The sequence below is a fragment of the Homarus americanus genome, unplaced genomic scaffold, assembly GCF_018991925.1.
Source record: "Homarus americanus isolate GMGI-L3 unplaced genomic scaffold, GMGI_Hamer_2.0 scaffold49667, whole genome shotgun sequence".
Taxonomy (NCBI): domain Eukaryota; kingdom Metazoa; phylum Arthropoda; class Malacostraca; order Decapoda; family Nephropidae; genus Homarus; species Homarus americanus.
In genome coordinates this window covers 2,809,035-2,836,606 of record NW_024738608.1, presented here as the reverse complement: position 1 = coordinate 2,836,606, position 27,572 = coordinate 2,809,035, and the positions used below count along the sequence as shown (strand labels likewise).

Below are 27,572 nucleotides of genomic sequence, written 5' to 3'. Positions count from 1 at the left end.
ATATATATATGAAATGTGCAGTCTAAATTGGACATCTATTTTAAGAAGTCCCCCATTGCTGTCTCCTCACGCCCACCAGTGCTGCCTCTTCACTCCCTAAAGATAATCCGATACCTTCAACCAGAACGTTTCCACTGCACATAAAACTGTCTGAAGAAAGCGACATTGATGACCCACCCAGCCCTGTCTCCTCCTCTGCTTCATCCAATTAATATAGTAGTCTCCATGTATCCTTTAAATAGAAAATTATGGGGGCCCCGTGTGCTGATTACATTAAAGGTAAGTACACACACACATAGAGGGAATAAACATTTTTCACGCACCGACAAGAGTTACCAGGCAGAGTAGGGAGCTCAGTTATAATTACTTTTCAACTAATAATTTTGAGTATATGTACTGTACTTAACTTTTCTTAATTTTTTTAATGAGTTACATGAACACACAATCCTTCATACACAATGTGCAAAAAAGATAAACGAAATAACTATCATCAAGTAAAAACATAGAAGTAATAAACATTTTTTTTTGTGTGCGAGAGTTAGCTCACTGAGTGGAGGAGTGGGAGGGGGATTGGAGTGTGGGAGCCCTGTCGCTAAAGGTTAGCAGAGGCAGCGTCCCAGCTTTGACGCTATGTAGTCAGCGTGAGATACGAAAATCCACCTACTGAATGGTTTTCCACGGGCCTAACCCATTCGTTAAGTGAAGGATACCTGTACAGTATTTACAAACACCCTACCCACAGCAAGCTAACAAAAGATGTGTGGTGTGGATATTATGTTACATACAAATAACCAGTGGTGATCTACAATTCATTATACTGCTTAATTTATCTAATTACAGTGGTCCCTCGATTAACAAACACAATTGGTTCCACATAGTCGGTTGTTAACCGAATATTTCGTTAACTGAATCTCTTATTTCAATGGGATATTAGGTAATTGGTTCCAACTCACAGAAAAAGTATACATACAAAGTACTGTGCACCGGTAATAGAATTAACAAAACTTTAAATATAAACTAAAAACAGTACTGTACTGTACAGTATACTGTACAATAATAAATAAAAAACAATAGAATACTGTATTTTAACCTACTTTGAGGTGTGCATGCCGTATTCCAGCAGCTTTGTTTACATATCAAACAGCTGATTGTAGAGGCAGTCGATGATGGCATGCCATATTCTGTACAGAGTGCATTGGTTCTAATGCCTTCTTCGTGTTTCATAATATTTTCTGCACTGTATATTATCAATATGTTAACTAAATTTCAGAATGACCAATAATTTTACTATAGAAATGATAAAATATTGAAGAGACCAACAAACTTGATGGTCACTCCACTGTAAACAAAGTTAAACTGAGAAGCATTTGTGGGCGATTCGATCAGCTGAAGGGCAAACAAAAACTGTTCCCTGTACTGTATATATTATCATTATGTTAACTAAATTTAAGAATGACCAATAATTTTAAAATAAAAAATGCTAAAATATTCAAGAGCACAACTTTCTTGATATTTACGCCACTGGAAACGAATGTAAACATAGAACCAATTACTGTATTGGCAGACTAGCCGATCAGCTGATGCGCACAACAAAGTGTGTTTCTTGTAAGGCTGTCGCTAATCGAAGTTTTGTTCGTTAATGGAACTAAAAATCCTTATGGGAGCTAATTCGTAAACCAAAATTCTGTTAATTGAACCATTCGTTAATCGAGGGACCACTGTATTTAAATTGTCCACAACTACACTTACTGTACAAGTATTATCTACACAACAGATATTACAATACTACACCTTAATGATCAGCCAATTTCAAAGCCTATCTACAGTTAAAGCTATGAATGTTAAGTGATCATATTTTATTGCATGTACTGTATAGCCAAATGATGTAAAAAAAACGGAGTTCAGAATTTTCAGGTAATTTTATTTATTTTTGTTTTTTTAGAACCATCAAGACTACACTATCTAATATCTGATGTCTCATGTTCTACTTTATATAGTAACAGGGTGGTTCATGGATTTACCTAGAAAATTTATAGAAGATTACTGTACTGGGAGAACTCATGGATAGTGACCAAGAAGGTGATACAAGGAGTACTGTACTTTAAAATATCTGGGCTTTTGGGGATGCTCGGTGTTACCAACTCAGTCAAACTCCCAACCATAAAGAAGGGACAATCTCTTAAATTTCACTACGACCATCTCTTGATTTCCACCTCTCTATAATTACAAAATACTATGAAATTATCTTTGTTTCGTGGTGATTTGTGCTGTAGCAATGAGAAATTATTATATATATTTTTTAACTTACTACAGACGACTAGCTGCTTGTTCCCCTGCACCTTACATACTTTTTAAAGTCTTTTCCTATATTTAGAGCCCACAAACAACAAATCCCCACTCCATAAATTTTATTGTTCGGTTAATAAGGAATTACATTTTTTTAAGATTTTGCAACCATAATTCTTCTGCAAAGGTTACTATAAAGATAAAATAAAGTACAGTACTTTAATATTGCATTAAATACAATATGACCTGCTGAAAGCAAACTCCAGCCAAGTACACCATATAAACCTTGCCCAGCCCAATGACTGAACATAATCATATTAAACTACTGTACAGATAGAAAGCACATCTTTAATCCTACTTCATACTATAGCTCTATCATCATCTATTAAAGCCTTGTCATGAGACAATAACTTACAATCCAATGACACGTAAACTACTGTACTTCTAAATATCTAATATCTCACTTGCTTTGGTAATTAAATAATTTAAATATAACAATTGTACCTCCAAAAGACTGCACTAGGAAAGAGGATGAATCAAGAGTAATGTTGAGAAGAGTTGCAGACAGCCTGAATTTTAATGGATGGCAAGTTATTGAGTGAGCTATATTTAACCTTTTAGAGGGCAGCACAGCACAGGTATTTTATTCAGCTGAGAGAAACCCCTGCCCTGGAGAGGGTTAAGATGTCTGCATGGTAATGTCTGTGCCATTTTTTTCTATGTTGAAGAGAAATTAAAGGATACTTGGTTAAGATAAGTGAAACCAAACGAGAAAAGCATTTAGTAAGTAATATGATATCCCCGTTCGCCGGAACAATTGGTGCAGAGTTCTTCCAGGGATGAGAGATTTCCGAGATCGAAATGACTCTCTCAAACCTGAAAAATCCCACATCCCCAGAGTTTTTTCCCGGGTATTGGGAAAAGTTTCCGAGAGTCTAAACTGCACATCTTGTACAGACAGATACTAGTCCACATCCTCAGAATGTTTCTGGAAGCTGGGTAAAGTTTTCTGAGAGTTTAAACTATGCATCTCTTCTCGACTCAAAATTATACATCTCATTTCACATGGACAAACACTCTCCCATTACATTTAGACTGCGAGACAGAGTAAAAACAATTACAGCTTGCAAAAAAGAGTATGAACTTTCATTCACAACATCTGGTCTAATTGTGTTAGAAGAATTTTATATTATAATGATCCTGAATAAATTATCTACAAGGCTGTTCCAATAAAATATCCCTAAACAAAATATTCCAACACATAATAATAATGGGACTCAATTCTTTTATGAAAAAAATAAAGAAATGTTGAAACCACAGTCTATAAAATCAGTTCAAATTAAGTTAGAGACACCATATTTTTTTTCCGAAATAATCCTGAATACAGTAGTTTTTAAATAAATATATTTTTAAAAATCTGTTCTAATTAATTTAGAAAAAATAAATAAATAAAATCACCAAAATAATCCTGAATAGTTTTTAAATAAATATATTTAAAAACATATTCTATATGATACAGGCATGTGAGACGTGAATGGAGCTGTGTCACAGCGAAAAAGGGAATTTTCCACTTCACTGGGGAAAATTTTCCCCAGTCTAAACGATGCATCTCGCATGGAGCTGTATTTATTTATGCAAACACTACTGTACACGTAAAATATATTGTTAATACTGTGAACAAAATAATGTATACTACTAGAGGTTTGGCATCCCTTATCCAAAATTGCCAAATCAGAAATGCTCCAAAATCCAAAAATCTATTTAATTCTATATATATTAGAGAATACACTGAATATGGCATATAGTACATGTACATCATAATTTTTACTAGGTTAAGTATGTACAGGTATGTGTAATAAAAAAGTAAGACAGTCCACTTAACACTTCAAGAGTCAGGCATCATGGCGATGCTGAACAGATGGCAGTGGTTACTTACCTTTCTCATTCTTCAGTGTACATCTTACCATGTATATATCATACAAATTTTTTTAAATATTTCATAAAACTACCTGCAGGCTATATGCATCCATATGCTGTAAATTAAATATACAGGTAAATGAATTTTGAGCATAGTTTTGAGCCTCATCCCCGCTGGGTGAGTTCTGCATTTTCCGGGCAACTTCGTGGTGTAGATTAATTTAGTCTTTTTCTCTTCTATTTATAATTTCTTTTTACTCTTATTTTCTCGCCCCCAGGCCCCGTTGTGGGTCGATGACCTGTGCCCGGGTAGGATATTCCCAAATCCGAGACCCTTTCGACTCCAAGCATTTCGGAAAAGGAATACCTAACCTGTACTATACTGTACATATTGTCTTCACCAGCATATGCTGTCACCTTGAGCCTAGAGTAGGCAGACACTGTCCACTCAGCTGAATGTAATGCGTAACTGTAATCAGGTCTTAACACTTGCGAGGAGGTGGGGGTGCGGGATTAGTGGGCCATGTTACTGACTTGACCTGATGCAATATCAGATCATCCATTGTCGGGGAGGGTGATTAGTGAATCTCATGACCTGAAGATGTCTTAAAGATGAAAGCTAAGGTGCTCCAGTGTTTCCCACTTACTGAATGTTCAGTACAGTATATGTAATTGAAATAAATTTTTACGTTCTTAATATTGCTTTAACACTGTATTTTGGGCTGATTGTGTCCTGGTAGTACAGCACAAATTGTATGTAAAAACAACAGCAAACAAAGGAGCAACCTTCTACAATGGCAGCAAAATATGAACTAATCGATCCAAGCAACTAGGCCACCCATGCACCAGGCCCAGAACGGAGAGACTCTGGAGAGATTTTCTCTGAACCTTCTTGGACTTTTTCCCGGAAAATGTGCTTGATTTCATCTTCGGAAACTCGTTCGCAGACCCGGACTGGAGAGAGATTTGCTGGAATTTTTGCAGCCTGATTTAAAATCCGGGTATTAGAGAGTTCCAGAGATCGGGGATTTCAGTTAACAGGGAGATTACTGTATATCAGAGATTAAGATATCTGACAAGGTAAAGAATGAACAAATGGGGCAAAGGAGAAAAAACAAAAATAAATGTGCAAAGGGTAAGTGGACATGAATAATGTAAAATAGATGATGAATCAAAGCAGTTGAGAATTGTCATTACCTGTTTCTTATTCTTAAAAATAAGGGCAAATAAATTAGAATTATGGAAGGTAACATCAGAGATGTCCGATTTCACTACTGCCATAGTTTGGGTAATTCACTGTAGGCTTAAAACAGGAAATGGCATATGAGGAGAGATTTTCCATGGCAAACTAATATCAAAGGTAACTATGAAGGGAAGCTTATTCAGTGGCTTAACTGCAGTACTGTAGTTTTGTACCTCAAAATCTAAAGTGAAAAATGGCATTTCAAAAAATACCTATAAAGGTGCTCCTCTACTAACGAACGAGTTACATTCCTGAGGCTTGTTTGTAAGTCCAATTGTTTGTAAGTCCAACTTTACTCTTGTAGATACCAAACATATTGTAAATAATGAAAAGATTGTGGATATTTATTACAGCTATACCATTTAATACAGCCTTAAATCCTGGCTCACTCTTATCCTCTTAGGTAATGTTTGTTCTATCTGGAACTTTCTTCAAAATAATCCAGTCTCATCCACATTAAACACCTGTTCTGGCAGGTAACTCCCCTCAGTGATGATGTTTGTATCTCTGAAAGTTTGTAAGTTGAACTTTCTGAAGTAGAGGAGCACCTGTACTGTACATCACTGCAGTCCATTAACTTGCCAGGCTGAGGTACAGGAAATATACATTACAAATCCACACCTGATAACTTTTGAATCTTGTTCCTAATGTTGGCTGCTACATCCTATACTCTAAGACAGAATTTTTAAATAACAACAGATAAAACAGTGGTATAGAAAAGTTGTAAAAAATTCTTATAAAAAAACAATTACTGTATCACTAAAATTAATAACCTATGGATACCAGATCAATCAGCACTTTTCATAGAAATATGTATAAAATTCTTTCCATTGTTACCAGAGATAGGATTGACCATATCGAAGGTCATGAATGTACCCGGTGATGATGGTCTTCAAAGATAAGATATATTGACTTGCACCATACTTATGGTAAAAGAAAATCAAAAGCAACTACACAGCTTAATACATTCATACACTAAATCAACAATTTTTGATTGCATGGAAGTAAGCAGGTTCATTAAAAAAATATTCTAATATCAGGACACTTTTAACTAGCCACGAATGGAAGACAACACAACACAGTAGCTCTACTCTGTACATAAAAGAGATGAGATCCATCACTGACAAAAGAATACAGCACTGTACGTTTTATTTATGTACACGACAGCACCAGCCTAAACAAATCACAAAATGAGGCCAATAAAAACAACCCATAACTTTTTATCAAAGGAACAATTACCTTTAAGTCAGCACTGATATATTATGTGGAAGGCGAACATCTGGATTGGGATACTGAGGAGTTTCAATCACTCCCGCACCAAATTTGAGCTCTAGAAAGTCTCGGACATTATTGGGTGCTGAGGCCATTACTCCAGCAAAATTCACCGATGCAAGTGGTCTCAAGAAGTGCTCTGGAAAATCTATATCCTGACGATGACCCGTGGTCCAAGCACCACCTCGTGTCATGGTGCCCCCTCGTGGGGTAAATGGAAACACATCAACATGTAAATGATTTGCAGTGCTGTAGTGTACTCGGAAAAACCCACCTTCTGAAGCTCTCTGCCACACAAAACCATCAGTATCTTCTAATGTCTGCCAACGTGCTGCCTTCAGTTGTGGACAACGATTAACATCCTGAGAGTAAATGCCCACATCTACATCATAGTCCCAGGGGATAATATCTCCACTTCGTACAGCACCCAACAAAGACCCTCCCTCGAGCCACCAACGTGCTCGGCATCCCCTTAGCACCTGGAAGACATGTCGTGCAGTGGTTCTTAACCCTTCTAAGCAACATGGTGGCGTCCAGCGTCCCACATACAGATAGTCTGGTGTATCGTCTATCACGGTAGGAAAGCAGCGAGGTGTTTTACGACTGTATCCATACCAAAGCACTTTACCACCTGTGGTTACAACTTTTTTAACACCTAACTCAGCAAAAAGAGCACGTTTCCGTTCCTCTTCAACAGTGTCTCGTTTCCACTGTAGGTGGTCATTGGCATAAAGTTGTCGGCCCTCCCCAAGCAGACCACCCCGACTAACATGCACTTTCCATGCACGTGCTGCACCTTGGATACCAATACTCAGGGCCACAGGGAGTGCCAGAGGATGAGTCAGCTGTAAAACACTGCTAGTTTTCATTAGCAAGGCTGCACGTCCACTAACTGCATCACAAGCTTCACTTTGAGGAGCAGGAGCTTATGTTAAGAGTGTAGCGGTGGCATATTAATGGTGAGCCACCTACACCTACTGCTACAACCTGTGAATCTCCAGTATTTAATAAATGTATGAGATCCACTAATTGTGTAGACGAGGAACACCGAGCACCATCTGGCAAAAGGAGGACATATTTTGCACCAGTTAAGAAACCTCGAAGATTTGGACGATGCCTGAGCAACCCTGGATTGAGAACCACCGATGACACATGTCTCGTTAAGTGCAAAGGTGGGAATACAGTGTCATCACTCACCACCAGAATCTTACATACAGCACCACAAGAACTCAGAACAGAATCAACAGTCTCGCCTACATCGTTATCAAAACTTTCAAACTCTCTAACAATGACAACCAAATCTTCTAATGGATTCCCGATAACTGGAGTCTTCTTTTCCCTAAACTCTTCCTTGACTGAATCGGTGCCCAACTTGACGCACCACCAAAATTGTAATAAACAAGACAAAAAACAGCAAAACACTCCTTGCCTTTCTGATACCAACCATACTGCATATATTATACTGACAGCACGGTTGACAAAAATTCAAAATAAAAATGGTGATTGTACAAGATTTAATAGAATGACTAATGACTAACTTGGTACATATTGCTAGTTTTAATGAATTACAAATACTATAAACCCAGAACTAACTACGTCAAGTATTCACACTTGAAGAGAAAAAAATTTCTAACAATGCAATTGATTATCTATTTGTATAATCAGTTATTGAGCAAAATGATGACATCCAATATAAAAAATATATATCCTCTACAACAGAATGAATACAGTTTAGATATTCATTACACAATACTATATAAAATCAACTCTTTAATGTAATATCCATGGAGACATTTTAAATATATTTATAAATTGTTGTGTTCAGTATAAGAGACTGTGCATCACTATTTTGGCTTATATACTTCAGTAAACTACAAATAATCAAATCTCCTCAATATATACATGACACACACACACACACATACATATGTAACTAAAGTACTGTGTTGTACCTCTCTAGTCCGGCAACCTCGGGACCTGACCGGTGCCGGACCATGGAAATTCACCTTTTTCCTGGATAGATAGTGACTTGTGCTTATGCTTGGAAGCACTAGCACCACTTTCTCTGCATCATGGTCTCTTTGAAGACATATTGAAGGGTTAAATGTCGTATAGGAGCTTCTCATATTTCGCGAGTTTTTAATTCAACGTATTTTATTGGAACACAAAAAATATAAATAAAAATTTTGAAAGCGGAAACTTGAATTTCGACGGGTTTGAACGGCCGGACAACGTGCAGACGACGTGCATAATCGTGTAAACAGTGTCATATCTCTTATGTACAAAAGATTCATTATTGTTTATTACTGAATGTCTTTTTTATTGAATTAATGTTTGTGTGCAAAATGAGCAAAACAATTCATTAATAACACTGGGCTGCATTTGAAAAAAAAATCATGAGGTGCGGGGTTTCTTAGCTGATTCTTTATGTATTTTGCGTGCTGATTCCAAAAATGCCATTCATTTTGCCCAATCAGGTCAGATTTTTATGCTATGGGAATTAGGAAAAAATCAAAATTCTTAAATATGATGTCAAAATTTTTATGCAAAATATATCATAAGAAATGTAACCACAACACATAGGACCAAAATATGTCAACTACATAGATGCCTTTACAGTTAGACATGCATAAATGGCTGTCGCAGAGAATTTCTTTGGTGGTTGGTGTCTGGGGCGTCCCGTTTCAGACACCAACAGTAGTCGGCGAGCATGTTGATATCCCAGCGACCCTGGTACCGCTCCTCCATTACACGGATATCTTGATGGAAGCGTTCTCCTTGTTCCTCACTCACATCACCACAGTTCTCTGGAAAGTAGTCCAAGTGGGAGCTGAGGAAGTGCATCTTGATGGACATGCGTGCACCAAGAACTTTGTAGCTCAGAAGTAGGTCCTCAACAACTCGTTCATACTCTGGACTTCTGTAGTTGCCAAGAAAATTGGAGACAATAGACTTAAAGGCATGCCAGGCTTTCTTCTCATTTACATCCATGCTGCAATCAAACTTGGGATCTTTGAAAAGCTCTCTGATCTGAGGGCCATCAAAAATTCCTGCATTCAGCTTTGCCTCACTGACTTTTGGAAATTTTTCTTTCAGAAAATTGAAAGCCTGGCTTTTTTTGTCCAGTGCCTTTACAAAGTTTTTGAACAGACCGAGCTTGATGTGCAGTGGCGGAAGAAGAATGTTCTGCGGATTCACCAGAGCATGGGCAACAATATTGTGAGAACCTGGAGTAAGTCCACTTCTTGCAGGCCAGTCACGTTGCATGTAGTGCTGCTTGTCTGCTCGACTATCCCACAGACAGAGGAAACATGCCATGTACTACCAGATGAAAAAGAAATTTAATTGTGAAAAAATATATGTAAAAAAAACACGGACATATACTCTTTTCCTTTGCGTCACGGCGGACATTTAAATGGCCGGCGAGCACGTGGGTGTATTTAAACGCATCGTAAGGGCATTAAAACTGACCGAAATCTTTTCTGTGAGGCTTGCCAATGTCTCGGATGATTTTTTTAATGAACGAATATGAGGACCCCATTTTGAGGGAAAAATGACAATATTTTACCTGAATCTCCGCTTAAAATGCTATAGCATAGAATTCTGACCTGATTGAGCAAAATGGATAACATTTTTGAGATCAGCATGCAAAATACACCCAGAAAAGCTTAATAATACGCAAACCTCAAAAACTATGCAGGGCAGTGTAATACATGGAATATTAAAATACACGAGGAAATGACACAGCATTATTTTCGTTGATTACAAAACCAGTTTCTGACTGGTTCTACATATAAAACTGAAGAAAATAAGACCTTGGTTGAAGCTGTAGTAAAATTAATATGGTTGTTTTAAGTAATGTTATTTAATGTTAATAAATGGAACAATAGAAGTAGCTAATGATAATGGTAAAGAAAAGAGAGATCGCGTATGTAAGTGCGCACACGTGAAAACATATTGTAGGAATTCGTGGTATAATGTTGTCTAGCACTCAGGATGGATGGAAACTCTAAGGTGGTTTTCTTGTATAATATAAGTTATATGATAGACAGTCTGGTGCTGGAGGTGCCGTGTGGTGAGGAGCTGCTCAGTAGAGACGTTCGGTGAGTAGCATGTTGAAGGAGGTAGATGTGCAGGAGCTTCGTTAGAGAAGATGTTGCCTGTTGCTGGCCTCCTGGGTGAATGAATGCTGGACAGCGTGGAGCTTGCTGGAGGAGGTGTTGCGTGTTCAAGAAGAATGCCAGAATGAATCTCAATGGAGAGACAGAGCTTATATACCCAGCAGCCGTGAGTCTTCTATGAGTCATGTTGGGAAAACCCGAGAAAGTCGCCGGTCTTTAGTTCAGTTGCTAGGTAACGGTAACATCTGGTGTCGCCGCTCGCTTGGTTGCTAAGGAAGATGGTAGCAGCTGGTGACGCCGCTACTCAGTTGTAGGGGAGAAGTCCACTACAATATCGTCATTACTCTACATAAGAATATGAAAGCAACACTTATTTACTGTTCTTATATATTTTAATTAATGTTTCTGAATTTGTTTTTATTGAATTAATGTTTGTGTGTGTAAAATTAACAATGCAATTTATTAATAATACGTGGAATATTAAAACACACAAGACGAGACGGCTGCCGGCATTGTTTATGTTAAAGCTTACAAAACCAGTGACTGATTGGTTCTACATATAAAACTGAAGAAAACAAGACCCTGATTGTAGCTGTCGTAAAATTAATGTAAAAAAAACTAATATGGTTGTTTGAAGTACCTGTAATGTTATTTAATGTTAATAAATGGAACAATATAAGTAGCTAACCATTAATGGTAAAAAAAAGTGAGACTGCACGTATGTATATGCGCACATGTTAAAACATAGTCATTACTCTACATAAGAATATGAAAGCAACACTTATTTACTGCTCATGTATATTGAAGGGTTAAATGTTGTACTCTGTACAGACAAGCAGAGAGAGAGAGAGAGCAGCCGAACTGCCAGATGTAAACAAACATCAATTTCCCACGGCTTTGCTGTTGTTTTTTTTATGGGGATTAGCCCACCTGGGCATAGATCACTGACCCACATTGGGGCCTGAGGGGCAAGAATTTAATACTCCTGTAATAATAATAATTCAGATAAGTAAATTAAAAAAAAAAAAAAAAAAGAAGCTGCCTATCTACCTATTGGACAAACTAAAATCGTTCCGGACCAAGGGAGTTTCCGGACCACAGAATGCCGGACTAGAGAGGTACAACCTGTACTGTGTTGTACATATGTCACTGTATTAGACCTCTTACTCTTAAGACACCCAGCGTGATTAACAATGATGCCAAACACATTTACAGTTCTTAACTAAATCATATGTATGACACAAATTAGGAGACAATTCTCTCGTTTACTTGACACATCAAGCATGTTACACTGCAAAAGTGACGGTCCTCCCCTATTTGGCTGGGGAAACACCAGCAAGAATTTTCTCACACAGAGATGGCTTAATTTCACCTATTGCTACTGGTTTCCTCATATCAATTAAGAGAGTATATATCCGATCTCAAATACATTACACCAAAATTTTCACAGCTTGGCCTCAAATGCTTCTACTGGTGGTGATGAGTTTGATGACATACTTCTAAAATAGGGAGACTTCCATGCGTGGATCATCAGGAAAGCAAGATCGGGTATCCTCAGCCTCACCACACAACATGCAGCTCATCTCATAATACTGATAGTCATCTTCCACCCAAAAACGATGGCCATGAGTAGCAATCACATGATTACAATTCCCACAAACATCTGAAAATATTTTTAAACCTTCAGATATAATGGCTTGATGATGATGATGTTTAAGGAATTTATCAAACTCATTCATTATTTACTAAAGATATTATAATGTAACTTTAAGCTATCCTCCCAGGAGAGAAGCGTTAATCCTGACCTGAACAGAAAAGAATGACTAGCCCTACACCCACCACTCAATAATAACCTGCTAACGATGCCTCTTACTTTAAAACAAGTTCAGGTGTCTGGTAATGTGCATGAAATGCTCTTATTCCTTCTTATTTTATTAGTCTAAAAAACAATAATAATAAAAAAATTCTAGACCCAACAAAACTTACTTAAACTGTCCGATCAAATTCCATCTTTTCTGCAAATGAAGTTATACAAGTGTGTAGACATCAAAATTTTCAGTGGCTTCAGGTTGGCATCCACCAAAATATACATTTATCAGATGACATGTATTAGAATTTTAATTTCTCACAAATGATAACTGAAAACAATTTTAAAATAGTTGATAATTATGTTTCAATTATTATAAATTTATTTTTACTCTAAGTTGTTTTGACCTTTTTAAGCAATAAAAAAATGTGACCCAACAATACACTGAAATGACTTTGCAATAAGAACAGCACAGTCATCCAGCACATGTATGAGTAAATGATGTTAAGGAAATGAGGTAAGTTAGTATTACAAACACATCTATTGTAACTCAGTAAGAAACTAGTCACGAAATATATTCTTTAAGATATGCTTGTTAGTTATGTACTACCAGTTTCCTTCCATCTGCTGAAATTTCTTTGTACTGTAATCTAATACAGTACAGTACCAACACTACAATAACTGTACAGTACTCGATGCAGTTTAAGTCAAAGCACATGTAAGTTCTCATTTTACATGATACACTCAGCAGAGCATTATTTACTAACGTGTATGGAGATCATGCACGGGGAAGGTTTCCTTTTCACCTTAATCCAGATCAACAAAATGCACATCTTGTTTGGTAATGAATATTTACAGTATAATATACATGGTACAGGGGTCCTCATTATCGAAGGCTAACAAGGACTGGAAAACCGCCACTTAAAGCGGAAATTTCTTGCCATAAGAAATACGTAATGGGAATAGGGTTTGGTTGGGACCATAAGATTCTAAATAACACTCAAAATGAGTTCACATATTTTTATAACTTTTATCATTTATAATCTAGAACAGTAGTTCTTAACCTGGGGGGCGTCAGTAATTTCCAGAGGGCGCAAGCCTAGGGAAAAAGTAGAAATTTCTCTAATTATAATTATAGTTTTTATTCTCTTAACAAGAGCGTGGGCTATTATTGAGAAGTTCATGAAAAAATGCAAAAGTATCGCCTTATAACTTTAATTTTCTATAGGCTACTTTTTTGAATTTGGGCTTACCATTTTCTGCACTTATTGACCCCCCTCCCTATCCCTCGAAACCCATGGGGGGGGGGAGGAGGTTTAACTCGTCCTGGACCTGTATACTGCTCGTTGGTGACTGGTGAGCCCCGTTCCCTCCCAGTCTTCTGCACACGTCCGTGGCAATAATTCCTCCTCTCTCACATTTATTCAGTTAAGGCTGTTGAGGTATGTTTTATCCCAGTTGTTATATTTACCTAAAAATAGTAAGCAGCCATAAGTTTATTGGTGAATTGTGAACACGCATGTGTTGCTCTGTGTATTATTCGCAAGTTTTGAATTCCGTTTGTATTTTATCAGAAGTTGGTGGTGCTTAAAATCATGTGGTGGTAACAGGTGGTTATGGTAAAGTTGTATTTATGATGATATTGATTTGTTTCTTAATAATCATGTGTTTATGATCATGATGTGTTTACTATAATGTTGTGGTGTTTGTTAATATTTACTTAATAATTATGTGGTGGTGTTTATGATCATGTAGTGGTGCTTATGATCATGTTGTGATCATTGATGCTTGTTAATAATCATGTGGTGTTTATGATCATGTGATGTTTGTTAATGATATGGTGGTGTTTATGATCATGTATGATTGTAGTCACTTGTAGTGTTTACGAACTTTACGATCATATGTTTGTTATTGATCATGTGGTTGTGATTATCATGATGTTGTGGTGTTCATGAGCACGTGGTGATGTTTATCTTACCTTACACGTGCCTTACGTTTTGTTCACAGATTTGTGTTGTCCACTGCACATCAAATAATTCGCAATGAGTGCAAAGAAGCGAAAGTACCTTGACGAATATATTAGATTTGGATTCGTCTCTCTCCAAGAGGGTGACACAGAGGTCCCCCAGTGTGTGTGATATGTTATAAGACTCTGAGCAATGATGGAATGCGGCCCTCACGCTTGGAACGCCACTTGAGGACAACACATCCTGCTCTAGCTGACAAGCCCAAGGCATTCTTTGAAACAAAAAGACACTCCTTGAAGCAAGTTAAGTTGGACGGCAGTGGGGCATTTCGGCAACAAACTTCAAAGGTTGTTGAGGCTTCCTATGAGATCGCCATGTTGATTGCAAAGAGCAAGAAGAGCCATAACGTCGGAGAGTTTCTCATAAAACCAAGCATACTCCGTGCAGCAGAACTCGTTCTGAGGAAAGATAGTGCAAACAAGCTTTCCCAAATTTCACTATCAAACGATATAGTCAAGGGAAGAATCGATGAATTGTCTCAAGACATCAAAGATCAAATTCTCGACCAAGTAAGAGATTCTCCTGTTTTTGCCATCCAGTGTGACGAAACGACTGACATCGCTCAGCGTTCTCAGCTACTGTTGTATGCTCGTTTCGTGTCAGGCAACAGTGTAAAAGAGGATATGCTGTTCTGTCACCCCATGGAAAGTTGTACAACAGCAGCTATTTTTCATGATGTATCAAACTTCTTTCAGGAAAACCAACTTTCGTGGGACTCGCTGGTAGGGGTGTGCACTGATGGAGCTCCAGCCATGCTTGGTCTGCAGTCTGGATTCATTACAATGGTGAAAGAAAAAAATCCGTCTGTTGTAGGTACACACTGCATACTTCATCGTGAATCCTTAGTATCCAGAACTTTACCTGCTGAAATGAGGTATGTCCTGAACGTGGCTATCAAGGTAGTCAACTTTATCAAAGCTGGAGCCTTAAACAGTCGTCTCTTCAAACTGCTGTGTAAGGATATGGAATCTGAACATGAAACCTTGCTTTTTCACACGAACGCACGATGGCTATCAAGGGGGAAACATGCTTGGAGGGCTTTATGAACTACGAGAAGAAGTAGCAATATTTCTTGATTCGAAGCAGAAGGCAGATCTCCATGACAAGTTCCAGTCTGAAGGCTTTCAGCTATCTCTAGCTTACCTGGTGAACATCTTCGAAGCGTTGAATGCTCTCAACCTTAAACTACAAGGGAAAAACATCAACATCATCATGCACCACGACACCATTCGAACCTTCATGGCCAAACTCGACCTCTGGAAGTGTCGAATTCAGCAGGGAAATGCAGTCAGTTTTAGTTACTTGGATTCTGCTCTCATTCACGGTAACCTTGATTCCGAGTTAAAGAAACAAATAATCACTCATCTAACTGACTTGAAAACAGAATTCATCAGATACTTCCCAGAGATAGATGAGAAGCGTGAAGCCTGGAAATTCATCAGGAATCCATTTCAATGTGAAGTAGCTGATGTTTCGGATGAAGTGCAAGAGTAGTTTCTTGAGTTGAATTTAACTTCACAGCTAAGGAAGACTTCAAAGAACTGGATCTTGAGACGTTCTGGGTCAAGTACCTTCCTGTTTACCCTCTGATCTCACATCAGGCTCTTCGGATTCTAACTATGTTCGGATCCACGTATCTTTGTGAAGCTGCACTTTCCACGCTAGTTGCTGTCAAGACCAAGTACAGAAACAGGCTGAACGTTGAAGGGGATTTACGTTGTGCACTCTCTGGCATTCAACCACGCATTCAAGATCTAGTAGCTAAGAAGCAGTGTCAAGTATCTCACTAATTTATACTCAATAAGAAGACTAAAAACACAATATTTTTCATTTTTCTTTAAAACTGGGAAGGAATTTTATTCATAGATGCAAGGGGGGCATGGAGGGAAGGACCAATTCCTAGATGGGGCGTGGGAGTAAAAAGATTAAACACCACTGATCTAGAATCTGAAGAGCATGAGAGAAGTCTATTACATACTAACAAATTTTCTTCCAACGAATAACATCTAATTTCACGTTCAGTCCATAGCTGCTACATTTCCTTTTATGGACAACACTTAATATAGCATTAAGCTTTAAATTTATGGCTAAAACAATAGCCATGATTTTTCAAGAATGCATATGAAAAGCAATAAAAAACTGTGGGAGGTTAGGCATTGTTTACAGAGGGGAAATGACTGAGAGTGAGTGTGCAACAAGGGTATGGGGGATGAGTGACAGTAGGGAGTGACAGTTTGGCAAAAGTTTTCAAAATTAAGTGGCTTGGGTTGGATTATTTGTCTATCGGCCACGCTGGTTCCGAATATGTTTGAATCTTTAACATCAGTGCATTAGAAGGTTTGTGGATACTTTTCGGTTCAACATAAAAAAAAACAAGAATAATGGTAGACATTCTTTATTATTGGCATGTATGCTTCAATTTATCAGCAACACACTAGCACAGTTGGCACACTAACATTGGCTGTCCCCACAGTGTCCCCTCAGTCCCAGTGTCCCCACAGTCTAGCACTGGTAGTCCTCTTTCTTAGCCCTCCGCTTGTTTCTCTTCCTGGCCTCCAGCTTGTTCCAGGTGACCTGGTCCTGCTGCCAGGCAGAGCTGGCCACGTCTGCCGCCTCCGTGGTGAGCTTCACTCCTCTTTCCACTGCGGTGGTGGTGCAGGGCAGACCTGGCTCACTGTACGGTTCCTCCAGAAATTGCTCCATTTCCTGGTCACTGTGCTGGAACAGGATGGGAGGGGAGGAGCTGGCCTTCTGCAGATCAACCAACTCTGACAGCTTGGTGGCTGCCAGATTCAGTTGAGGGTTCCTCACTTTCCTCACTGTCTTTCTCTTGTGCCTTTTTTCCTTCTTCCTCAGCTGCTTGATGATGTTTAGGGCCAACTCCCTCTCACTCTTGTCCATGGAGGCCAGCAGTGAGACCAGCACCACCTCGTGCTGGCCGAAGTAGCCGTTGAACTGGAGGTATGGAGTAAGCAGCTCCACTTCCTCCAGGGTGCAGTACGTCCTCACCCGGTTGATGATGGCGAGGAGGTGGCGTGGGCCCTCCAGTAGCAGATTCCTCTGCCTGATCTCCAGGAAGGAGGGCACGTAGATAAGGATGATGAAGGAGGTCATCCGTCTCTGTGACTCGCTGGGGGAGGTGGTGCTCATGTAGGCCCTCAGCTCCCTGCTCTCCGTGTTTTGCCATCTGGCGTTGGTCATGGCTCCGGCCCGTGCCCTGGCCCATCTCTCCTCAATGTGGCCGGACTCCACCGTCTTGGCCATCTCCAACAGATACCGGGTGTCCCAGCTGAACTCCTCCCAGACGACGGAGGGGATGGCATCCAGGAGAGACCTGAGGTAGGTGTTGGTGACGGCCTCGAATTCAACCACCGGAAGGTCCCACACGTTGCCGGTCAGCTTCCGAGCCTCCTCACCACTCCAGGAGGCGGGACCAGTGGTTGGGCCAGCGTAATGGTTGAATAGATGGCCGAAGAGCTTCTCCAGACTGTGGATCAGGCAGTGGATGTGGAGGAGAGGCCGTCCCAACAGCCTTTCAAACTCGGCGATGAAACCGTGATTATAGCCACTCAGTTTGTTGCAACCGTCGCTAAGGACAACCAGGAGGTCGGTGGTGTCAATACCGCGCTCCTCCAGGAAGGCCAGCAGGCTGGTGGCCAGGTCTACCCCCTTTCCCCCCACCGGGACCAGGTGACCAAGGAACTCCTCACCAGGGAAGCCGATCACTGCACAGTCTTCCCTCTTTTCCATGGCGAATCTCTTGTGGTTCTTCTCACCTACACCAGTCACTATCTTGTTCTCATTGATCCTCTCATCTACCATGAGACCTCTGACCTTGAATCCCCTGAACTTTTCTTTTTTCTGTTCTCGTGACCTCTTCCTGACTCTCTCCACTTTCTTCCAGTTAGTCACTTTAGACTTGTCCCCTTCAGTTATGATGTTGTCTGCAGCTCTGATGGTGTTTGCGATGTGAGCCACTGCATCATTGGATACCTTGAACCTGTCAGCAGTTTCTCCGATCCTGTCCTCGGCTTCTTTCTCCCTTTTCCTTTTCTCTGATCTTGCTCTCCTGTCGACCATAGCCTTGAACTCATTGTCACTGACATCCTTATAATCACTATCTTCTTCCTGAGCACTGTCATCCACTGCCGACACTTTACACGACATCCTCTCCATCTCCTCCTTACTCTTTGACCTCATCTTCTCAGTTTTCCTCTCTTCCTCAGCCCTTTCTTTGCCCTCTTCGCTTCCTTCTCCCTCTCTTCTTTCAACTTGGCAGTCACAATTTTGTCAACGCCATCAATGCAGCCCTCCTTCGGTTTCCTCTGGGCTGCCAGGAAGCTTTTCTCTCGTTCGTGCTGAAGTGTCGTCTGCCATATCAAACAACTTCTCAGCTATATCCTCGAACCTCATCTTCAGCTTCCCGTTCTTCGTTTCTTCCTTTTCTGTTTCTGTCCATTTCCCTTCATCATCATCGTCTTCCTCCGCATCCTCCACAGGTCGTGGACTCTCATTTCACCCTGATTTCCAGAGATAGTGGGGACAGTGGCCTCCTATACATCCAGTACCTTCTCAGTCACCTTGTTGGTGGCATCCATATAATCAAAAGCATTTGTTCTTCTCTTAACCTCGTTTTTCTGCTTCCATAAGCTGAGGCACTTCCAGCTTCCTTGATTTCCAGGAGGCAACGTTAGATGGCAGAGGCATCCGAACCCCTGACACCTTATCGTTGCCCAGGCGCAGCTGGTGTTGCTAATCTTAGGACGACCCATCTTGGTGGCGGCCCTTTGAACAACTGCAAACAGCACAGAAAAACAACTTTCCAGCACTTCAATATCACCACCTATTGAACAATATTTTATTCAAAAGTCTGGACTGAGATTTTTGTCCTTAACTGTCCAAGTCAAGCTACTTGGGCTGGAGTGATGATCAGTCCTGGGACGGGCTATTACCAACGGCGTGAATAGATTCCGTGGAGATAAATTCAGGGCATTCCCGTCAGGAGCCTCAACAAACTCTGTAAATATTGCCATTGGCGCATTGGCACATATACAGGTTGGTAATATTCCGTGAGCAGAATAAAATCGTTCGTCCACAGAATCGCCGTTAATCAACAGGCCTAATTTCGAAAATATCACGTGTGTGGTATTGCAGCAAAATATCGGCATAATTTGTGGCGTGAGTTGTAAAACAATGGCATATTATTATGAACCCGGTGTACACAGTAGTCAGATAATCCAATTCAATAACTTGATTTTAACAGGTTGTGCCACATTGCCAGTCCTTTATTATTTACAGTTTTTTCGCGTTTTTCATGCAAACCAAAAGTATCCACAAACCTTCTAATGCAATGATGTAAAAAACTCAAACATATTCGGAATTAGCGTGGCCGATAGACAAATAATCCAAGCAACAATTAGATTTTGAAAACTTTTGCCAAACTGTCACTCCCTAAGTGACAGTATAGCAAGAGATGTGAATCATTCTCTGTTAAGACTTACATGCTCCACGGATATTATTCCTTATAAACCTCGTAAGCGCACGGATATTTTATGTATACAGGTACCTGCATCCTCCACATCATGGAAACACAGGTTGTGGAAATTCACCCAGATGGTATTTGTAAATTATGACCACTAAATTCTAGATAGACTTTAAATTCAACCTAGGAAATGGGGTAAATTTAAGCAATTTTCAACGCCAAAATCGTGATACACTTATCCCCTCATATTTGCATACTCCGTATTTGCAAGTTCACTTATTCAAAAAAAAATATTAGTAACCCTTTACTCAAGGTTCTCGATTGAAATTCAGCTACCCACGAGGCTATAAGAAAATTTTAGCAATTTCTGAGAACAGCATTACCACTAGAAATTGTTCAACTTCATTCAATTTTTTCCACAGATGTTCTTATCATTATACAGTAGTAACTATTTTAAAAGAGGCGATGGAGGAGGAAGGGAGGACAACTCACCACCTCCTGCATAGCAGCCCACGATCCCTTTATAACAACAGTATGCAATTCACCATAATTCCCATACTATTTAGGTTCATTTGATGCAGGGTTATTAAATCATTATCAAAATATTAATTAACCCCCAAAATCCCAAACCAGTACTTGCCAACAGTGCGTAACAGAGACGTGACCGATCGCCCAAACGGCTAATGAGCCGATCAGTAGCAGGAGGCGATTGTGCCGTAATATATTTACAGTTTCTGTTTACAGAGCAGTAACAGCTGATCCACTCTCGTTAATAATGTTGCAGCACTCATCATCTCACAAGCACCATTGTTGTCACTGCTCAAGAGGGTTTGTGGTTACCACAGGATCTGTCTTGAGCACTAGTAAATAATATTGTAGTGTATTTATCAGAACTTAATACAGTAAATATTATTGTTGTGTAAAATGCATTTCCATCTGCCCTAATTTATTCACTGATCAGTTTTCTAAAGTGCAAACTTACTCAAATCAAGCCATCATGTATCAATTAATTTTAAAACTAGAAATTAAAATGTTATAAGACAATCGTTTAGTGGTGCTGTTAATGTGTTTGCTGTGTAAGTGCCTTGTCACATCACCTCACCTCCTGCCTCGTCACCTCACCACCTCACATCATCAGCTCACCTCACAGTGTTATATTTATTTACAATATTACTATTACAGTATGTATTTACTTCATTATTTCTGTATGTACAAAAATATATTTATTTACAATATTACTATTACAGTATGTATTTACTTCATTATTTCTGTATGTACAAAAATATCTCCTTACACACTTGAACCATCCTCTTGGTAATGCGACACAGATCACCTGGGCAGTCACCAGCTGACTCCGAGACGTGTGTGTGTGTGTGTCAGTATGCTGTGACGTCACATCTGAGGGAGGAGCTGGGTGGGTGGTGACTGCTGAGTCGAGATGCAGTCATAGTAACAGCTCAGTGCTAAGTGCCTTCACACATGTGTTCATTTCCCACACATACACACACATGCACTTCAGTTTTCTTATTTTATAGTTTTATATTATAGTTTCCAGAATTTTCTTAGAAAATTGAGACAATTTTTCTGGAAAAATTCCAAGCCAATTTCAATTCCGGGTATTGGACAGTTCCGGCTACGGTAACGGGGATCCCGGTTTACAAGGATTCTGGCTGACGGAGATATTATTATTATTATATATACGGTATGTATACTGCATAATGTAAAATCAATACATAGGGTAGTACTGTACCAACTTTTAAAATAGGTTCACTGGCAACAACTTCATATTTTTACTGTGTACTGTATCTCCAGGTAGACAGAAATATTTTTGATACACTATGGAATATGAAAAACTTTTGCATGCTGCAGATGGCAAAGCATTACCGGATACCTAACTTAAAAACATAGGATGAATCTATGTAGAGTGCATCATACTCATAAAATTGCATGCACAGGTGTATTAATTCACCCCCCAAACAGACTTACCCCAATGGACCTTTAACCTAACCTAACCTAACCTAACCCCTTCAGACAATCAAACCAAACAAATGTAAAGAAAAAAAAACAACAAAAAGTATGTAGTCAATAATCTTCAAAGACTCTAATCCACGAGAGGAAAAAAAATCACAGCCATACTCCCACAAAAAAGTCCCACTGGAGTTCCTGAGGGCGAGATACTGCTGCTGACGAAGGGAAATCTGAATACTTTATACCTTGAGGGGAGGTGAGCAAATACAGGCCACTCATACTCTCACCCACCACCACCACCGCCGCCGCCGCCAGCACTATCACCGCGCCCTCACCCTCCACTACCACCCACCACCACCGCTTCCTCTGGTATATACAGTATATGTCGCCTGTCTGTTTCCGTCAGTTTTTGCGGCAAATATCGAATAAAGAGTTTTGGGGTATTTTTGGTGGATAGAACACCATTCGTCTCTCACATACTTCAATTCACTCCCTTTAACTTGCTTTAAATATTAATCGCGAAGTGCCACACACACACATACATACATAACACACATACACGTGCACGTACATACCCTGTACACACACACATATATACAGTGTTGTGCAGCAGCAGGTGTGGGAGAAACCATCACCGCTGTGCCTGGTATCAGTGTTGTGCAGAAGCAGGTGTGGGAGGGACCATCACCGCTGTGCCTGGTATCAGTGTTGTGCAGCAGCAGGTGTGGGAGGGACCATCACCGCTGTGCCTGGTATTAGTGTTGTGCAGCAGCAGGTGTGGGAGGGACCATCACCGCTGTGCCTGGTATCATTGTTGTGCAGCAGCAGGTGTGGGAGGGACCATCATCAGTGTTGTGCAGCAGCAGGTGTGGGAGGGGACCATCAATCTGTGCCTGGTATCAGTGTTGTGCAGCGGCAGGTGTGGTGAGGACCATCACCGCTGACCAGCTGTGCCATCACCGCTGTGCCTGGTATCAGTGTTGTGCAGCAGCAGGTGTGGGAGGGACCATCACCGCTGTGCCTGGTATCATTGTTGTGCAGCAGCAGGTGTGGGAGGGACCATCACCGCTGTGCCTGGTATCAGTGTTGTGCAGCAGCAGGTGTGGGAGGGACCATCAATGCTGTGCCTGGTATCAGTGTTGTGCAGCAGCAGGTGTGGGAGGGACCATCACCGCTGTGCCTGGTATCAGTGTTGTGCAGCAGCAGGTGTGGGAGGGACCATCACCGCTGTGCCTGGTATCAGTGTTGTGCAGCAGCAGGTGTGGGAGGGACCATCACCGCTGTGCCTGGTATCAGTGTTGTGCAGCAGCAAGTGTGGGAGGGACCACCGCGGTTCTTCATCAAACTCTGTCCCACAAAGTAGCATCGAGGCGTGGCGGCTAATCCACCTTAGTCTGCGGGAAACTCCTTATGAGAAACATAAAATGAGGCGACGAGTCTTCTGCTGTAGAGGAACACACCCTGGAGGAAGAAGAGGGGCAGAGGAGGGAGAAGGATAGGGAGAGAAGAAGCTGGCATGGCTAGGGGGAGGAGAGGGAGAGAAGCTGGAGTAGGGAAGAAGAGAAGTGGAAGAGAAGAAGCTGGTGAGGGTAGGAGGAGGAGAGGGAGAGGGAGAGCGAAAGCTAGAGTAGGAAGGAGTGTGTGCTATGGACGGAGATGGTGGGCAGGAAGCATGAGATTTGGAGGCTGAAGTTAGGGAAAGGGAGACCTGGCGGAGGAAGGTGAGGGGAAGACCTGGAGGAGGAGGAGGATGAGGGGAGGACCTGAAGGAGGAGGGTGAGGGGAAGACCTGGGGGAGGAGGGTGAGGGGAAGACCTGGGGGAGGAGGGTGAGGGGAAGACCTGGAGGAGGAGGGTGAGGGGAAGACTTGGAGGAGGAGGGTGAGGGGAAGACCTGGGGATAGGGAGGGAGGGTGAGGAGAGGAAGACATGGGGAGGAGGTTTTAGGCACCAGGCTGGATCTCTGACAAGTATAATACTGTACAATCAGCAGCAGCACGAGCAGTCATCAACCCCTGGCATTCTCCTCCACCCAGCAATGACACGCTTGTGGAAGATTTATACCTGATGAACGTACGCCTGCTTCCTGCCTGCAGTGGCACTCATGTATGGTTAAGAGCGTCAATGCCAGTAAGGAGTGGAGTTAGGAGACATCAAGAAAATTTTATCTAAACTTGAATAAATTACTATATAAACAAATGAAAATAACCCTTGAGTACGATGACTTAGCCCCTTGAGTACGATGATTTAGCCCCTTAGTACGATGATTTAGCCCCTTAGTACGATGATTTAGCCCCTTGAGAACGATGATTTAACCTTTGAGTAGGAAGGTGGTTGTGGTGGTAGTGGTGAGGTGTGATAAAGGGGTGAGTGCGGAGTTAGTGGGCTGAGTGTGTTTACGGTTAAGGTGAAGTGGTGATGGTTGTAGACGTGGGTGGCGGGAGAACGAGGTAAGTGGCGGTGGGCGCGGGTGAGGGCGGGCAGGCGGGCGGGCAAGGGAAATGGGGGGGAGGGGGTTATGGTAGGGGTGGTAATGGAGTGGTCGTGTAGTCCCGCCAGCACCCACACTTGGTCCCCACTGATCGATACCTGGCCCGATTAACTGACACTTAGGAGACACGCCTGCCTGCCTTTACTGCCCCCCATGCCTGCCTGCCTCCCTACCCCCAGCCCTGTGTGTTATATTATTGGTCATTATGCATAAAATAAACTTTCTCTCTCTCTCTCTCTCTCTCTCTCTCTCTCTCTCTCTCTCTCTCTCTCTCTCTCTCACAATTTCATACTCAGGCACCCCTTTCTCTCTCTCTCTCTCAGTAGTAAGCCACTTTCCTACCCCCCACCTCCTCTTTCACCCCCTCACCCTCGCCATTGGAAAAAAAAGCACAGACGCATTTTCCCTGAGTGCCGATGCTAGCCGGTCACACCACTCTCTTAAATTACCGGAAGAGTGCAGGGTGACAGGGGGGAGTGTTTAAGCGTGGCCACTGGTCAAACGGGACACCTAGTTCTTATACACCAAGAGAGTAATAGGTCTTAACTCTTATTGGTGCAAGATGTACTCCCAAGTCTTTAATAGGTCCCAAGACTTTCCTGGCCTGAGTTGACCTTAAACGTTCAGGTTGAGGACCAGTTGTAATGGGCCCACCTGTTATATTAAGCCTCCTCCTCCTCCTCCACCACCACCATACCTATCATTAATAACCATAGAACCAGATTCTCTTGAAAGATTCGGTCATCAAATTCGTAACTAATAACAAGATTACAAGTAGGTAAAACAGATTATCAGTACACCTGCGACGTCATTCTTGGCTTAACTGTTCAGAAATACTGTACATCCATACAAGAAGAAACTCAAGGAAACACAGGAAATAAAATACTGATGATAATTAAAGACTTAAACCTTTATGGTGCCTTAATACCAATTGTCCCCTTCAACGAACGAACGAGCAAAAGAACACGCTCGCGCACCTCTGGCAGACTCCGCAACCGTGATATTCAATCTGTAGGAAGCTGCATGTATATGGAGCAGTGGTCCTCTCCACCCTGCTATATGGCAGTGAGACATGGGTCACATACAGGAGGCACCTCAAGGCACTTGAAAACTTTCACCAACGTGGTCTACGTTCCATCCTCCGAGTTTGCTGGGAAGACAAGAGAACAAATGCCAGTATTCTGGCTGACAACTGTAGGAGCATCGAGGCTACCATTATCCATGAACAGCTACGTTGGACTGGCCATGTTACCCGCATGGACGACAGTAGACCGCCAAAGCAGCTACTTTACAGTCACCTAACGAATAGTAAACGTAACGCCGGCGGGCAACTGAAAAGGTATAAGGATAGTCTTAAGACAAACCTGAAAAAGTGGGAAAAGCAACCCCATCACCTGGGAGTCGATTACTCCACATCGTAACGCTTGGAGGAGCACCACAAGAGGTATCAATATTTTCGAGTAAGCCCGACTGCAAACCGAGGCAGACAAGCGCCAACGCCGGAAAGACGCTGCCTCCGCCCTCCCGCACTCGATGCAGCCTTCCACATGTACAAAGAATGTGGACGACCCTGCGGGTCCCGTATCGGCCTCTTTTAGTCACCTAGATGACATCCCTTATAACTCATATCATTGTATCGTAGCTGGATGATCATCACACTCGATTCCGAGTGACAGCAAAGTAGTAGTAGGTATGTGGGTGTGTGTGTAATTACTAAGATCGGCAGAATTTATATCGGATTTCTCTCGCTCGCTCTCTCTCTCTCTCTCTCTCTCTCTCTGCTCTAAATTGGAGTATTGGTGAAACTCTAACTCGTATGGTATTATTCGTCTTTAATCACAACAACCATCACCACCACCATCCAACATCATCACTGCAACAACCATCACGACAACCACCACCACCACAATCGTCTATCATCATCACTGCAAAAATCACCAACACCACAACCATCACAACAACCACCGCCACTATATCCGTCCACCATCATCATATAATGAGGTTAATCTCGTATGAAGAGGTAAGTAAGAATTTTAGAAGTAGGGTTGTAGTAAGTGAGGGAAGTTGGTGGCGTGACTCGAGGGTGGAAAGATGATAATATATATTAATACAGGCTCAGTACAAGTGTAGTATATAAAACACCAATGCGTGTTGCAGCCTTATTGTACTAGTCCAACAATATATACGTAGGGTGTGTCAATTTAGGGGGTGAACTGGCTAAATTGAAAATCGAGTAATTTGGTAGCAATTTATTGTAGTCTTTAAGCATGCAAAACAATATTCTGGCATAAAATTTTTTTTATAATAAGTCCTACCTACATCAAATGGATTTTTAAATGTACATATTTGTGAATTTATAACATAACCAGCGTTTGCACACATGTTACTGTTTCAAGTTTCAAATTATTATATTTTATTATCCGTAGTCTATTTGAAAGTAACCAATGCCTTCATACTCTCTTTGCTTTGGTTTCTTGTCATCAGTAGTCTGCTTGCTATTTGTGCTTTGATGTAACCTTCTCGCCTCTCGTGGCTGTAAACATGGCCCGCTGCTTCTGTGACCATTTTCACACATCTCTCCACACTTTGAGTGTGGGAAGGCCACTTCGGCACCTGCATTGGAGTCTCTTTAAGGTTTCTCAATTCTTGGCTAGTTAGACTTGTTGTCAATGGTGGCTCTAAGACTTCCAAACTCAAGTCAACCAATTCTGACAATTTGGTGGCATTGACGTTTATTGGGGGAACTTTTCTTGAATGAAACGAACAGTCTCCCAACTGGTCGTCATCTATTAGCGTTCCTCTAATCTTTAGAATGACTTCTACAGCCTCGGTTCGGAGATTGGTACATTGACTGCAAAGCATTGCTTGCAAAACTGCTTCTGATCGAGCATACCAAGCGGACCTTCTTGCCACAGGTAACACGATGTCCCTCACTACCTTCCTCTGTGTTCTTACTAGC

At 41.2% G+C, this 27,572-nt stretch overlaps 3 protein-coding genes across 3 annotated transcripts in view; 2 read left to right on the top strand and 1 right to left on the bottom strand.

Annotated features, from left to right (window-relative positions):
* The window catches only part of LOC121874134 (galactosylgalactosylxylosylprotein 3-beta-glucuronosyltransferase P-like), a 36,282-nt gene extending 32,993 nt beyond the window's left edge, over window positions 1–3,289 (top strand). The window contains exon 7 of the mRNA XM_042378096.1: window positions 3,185–3,289. Within this exon, the coding sequence (XP_042234030.1) occupies window positions 3,185–3,289 (105 nt within the window). The remainder of the gene's footprint in view (window positions 1–3,184) is intronic.
* Window positions 3,290–5,513: 2,224 nt separating this feature from the next.
* Window positions 5,514–8,532, bottom strand: LOC121874117 (fukutin-related protein-like). The gene is given in 3 exon segments (XM_042378069.1): window positions 5,514–7,645; window positions 7,647–8,081; window positions 8,083–8,532. Coding segments are annotated over 3 exon segments (1,476 nt in total). The 5' UTR covers window positions 8,166–8,532; the 3' UTR covers window positions 5,514–6,687.
* A 6,281-nt stretch (window positions 8,533–14,813) lies between these two features.
* Window positions 14,814–21,019, top strand: LOC121874132 (protein ZBED8-like). Its single transcript, XM_042378086.1, has 2 exons — window positions 14,814–15,276; window positions 20,940–21,019. Exons 1-2 carry the CDS (start codon window positions 14,814–14,816, stop codon window positions 21,017–21,019), a joined length of 543 nt encoding a protein of 180 aa, XP_042234020.1.
* The last annotated feature ends 6,553 nt before the right edge of the window (window positions 21,020–27,572 follow it).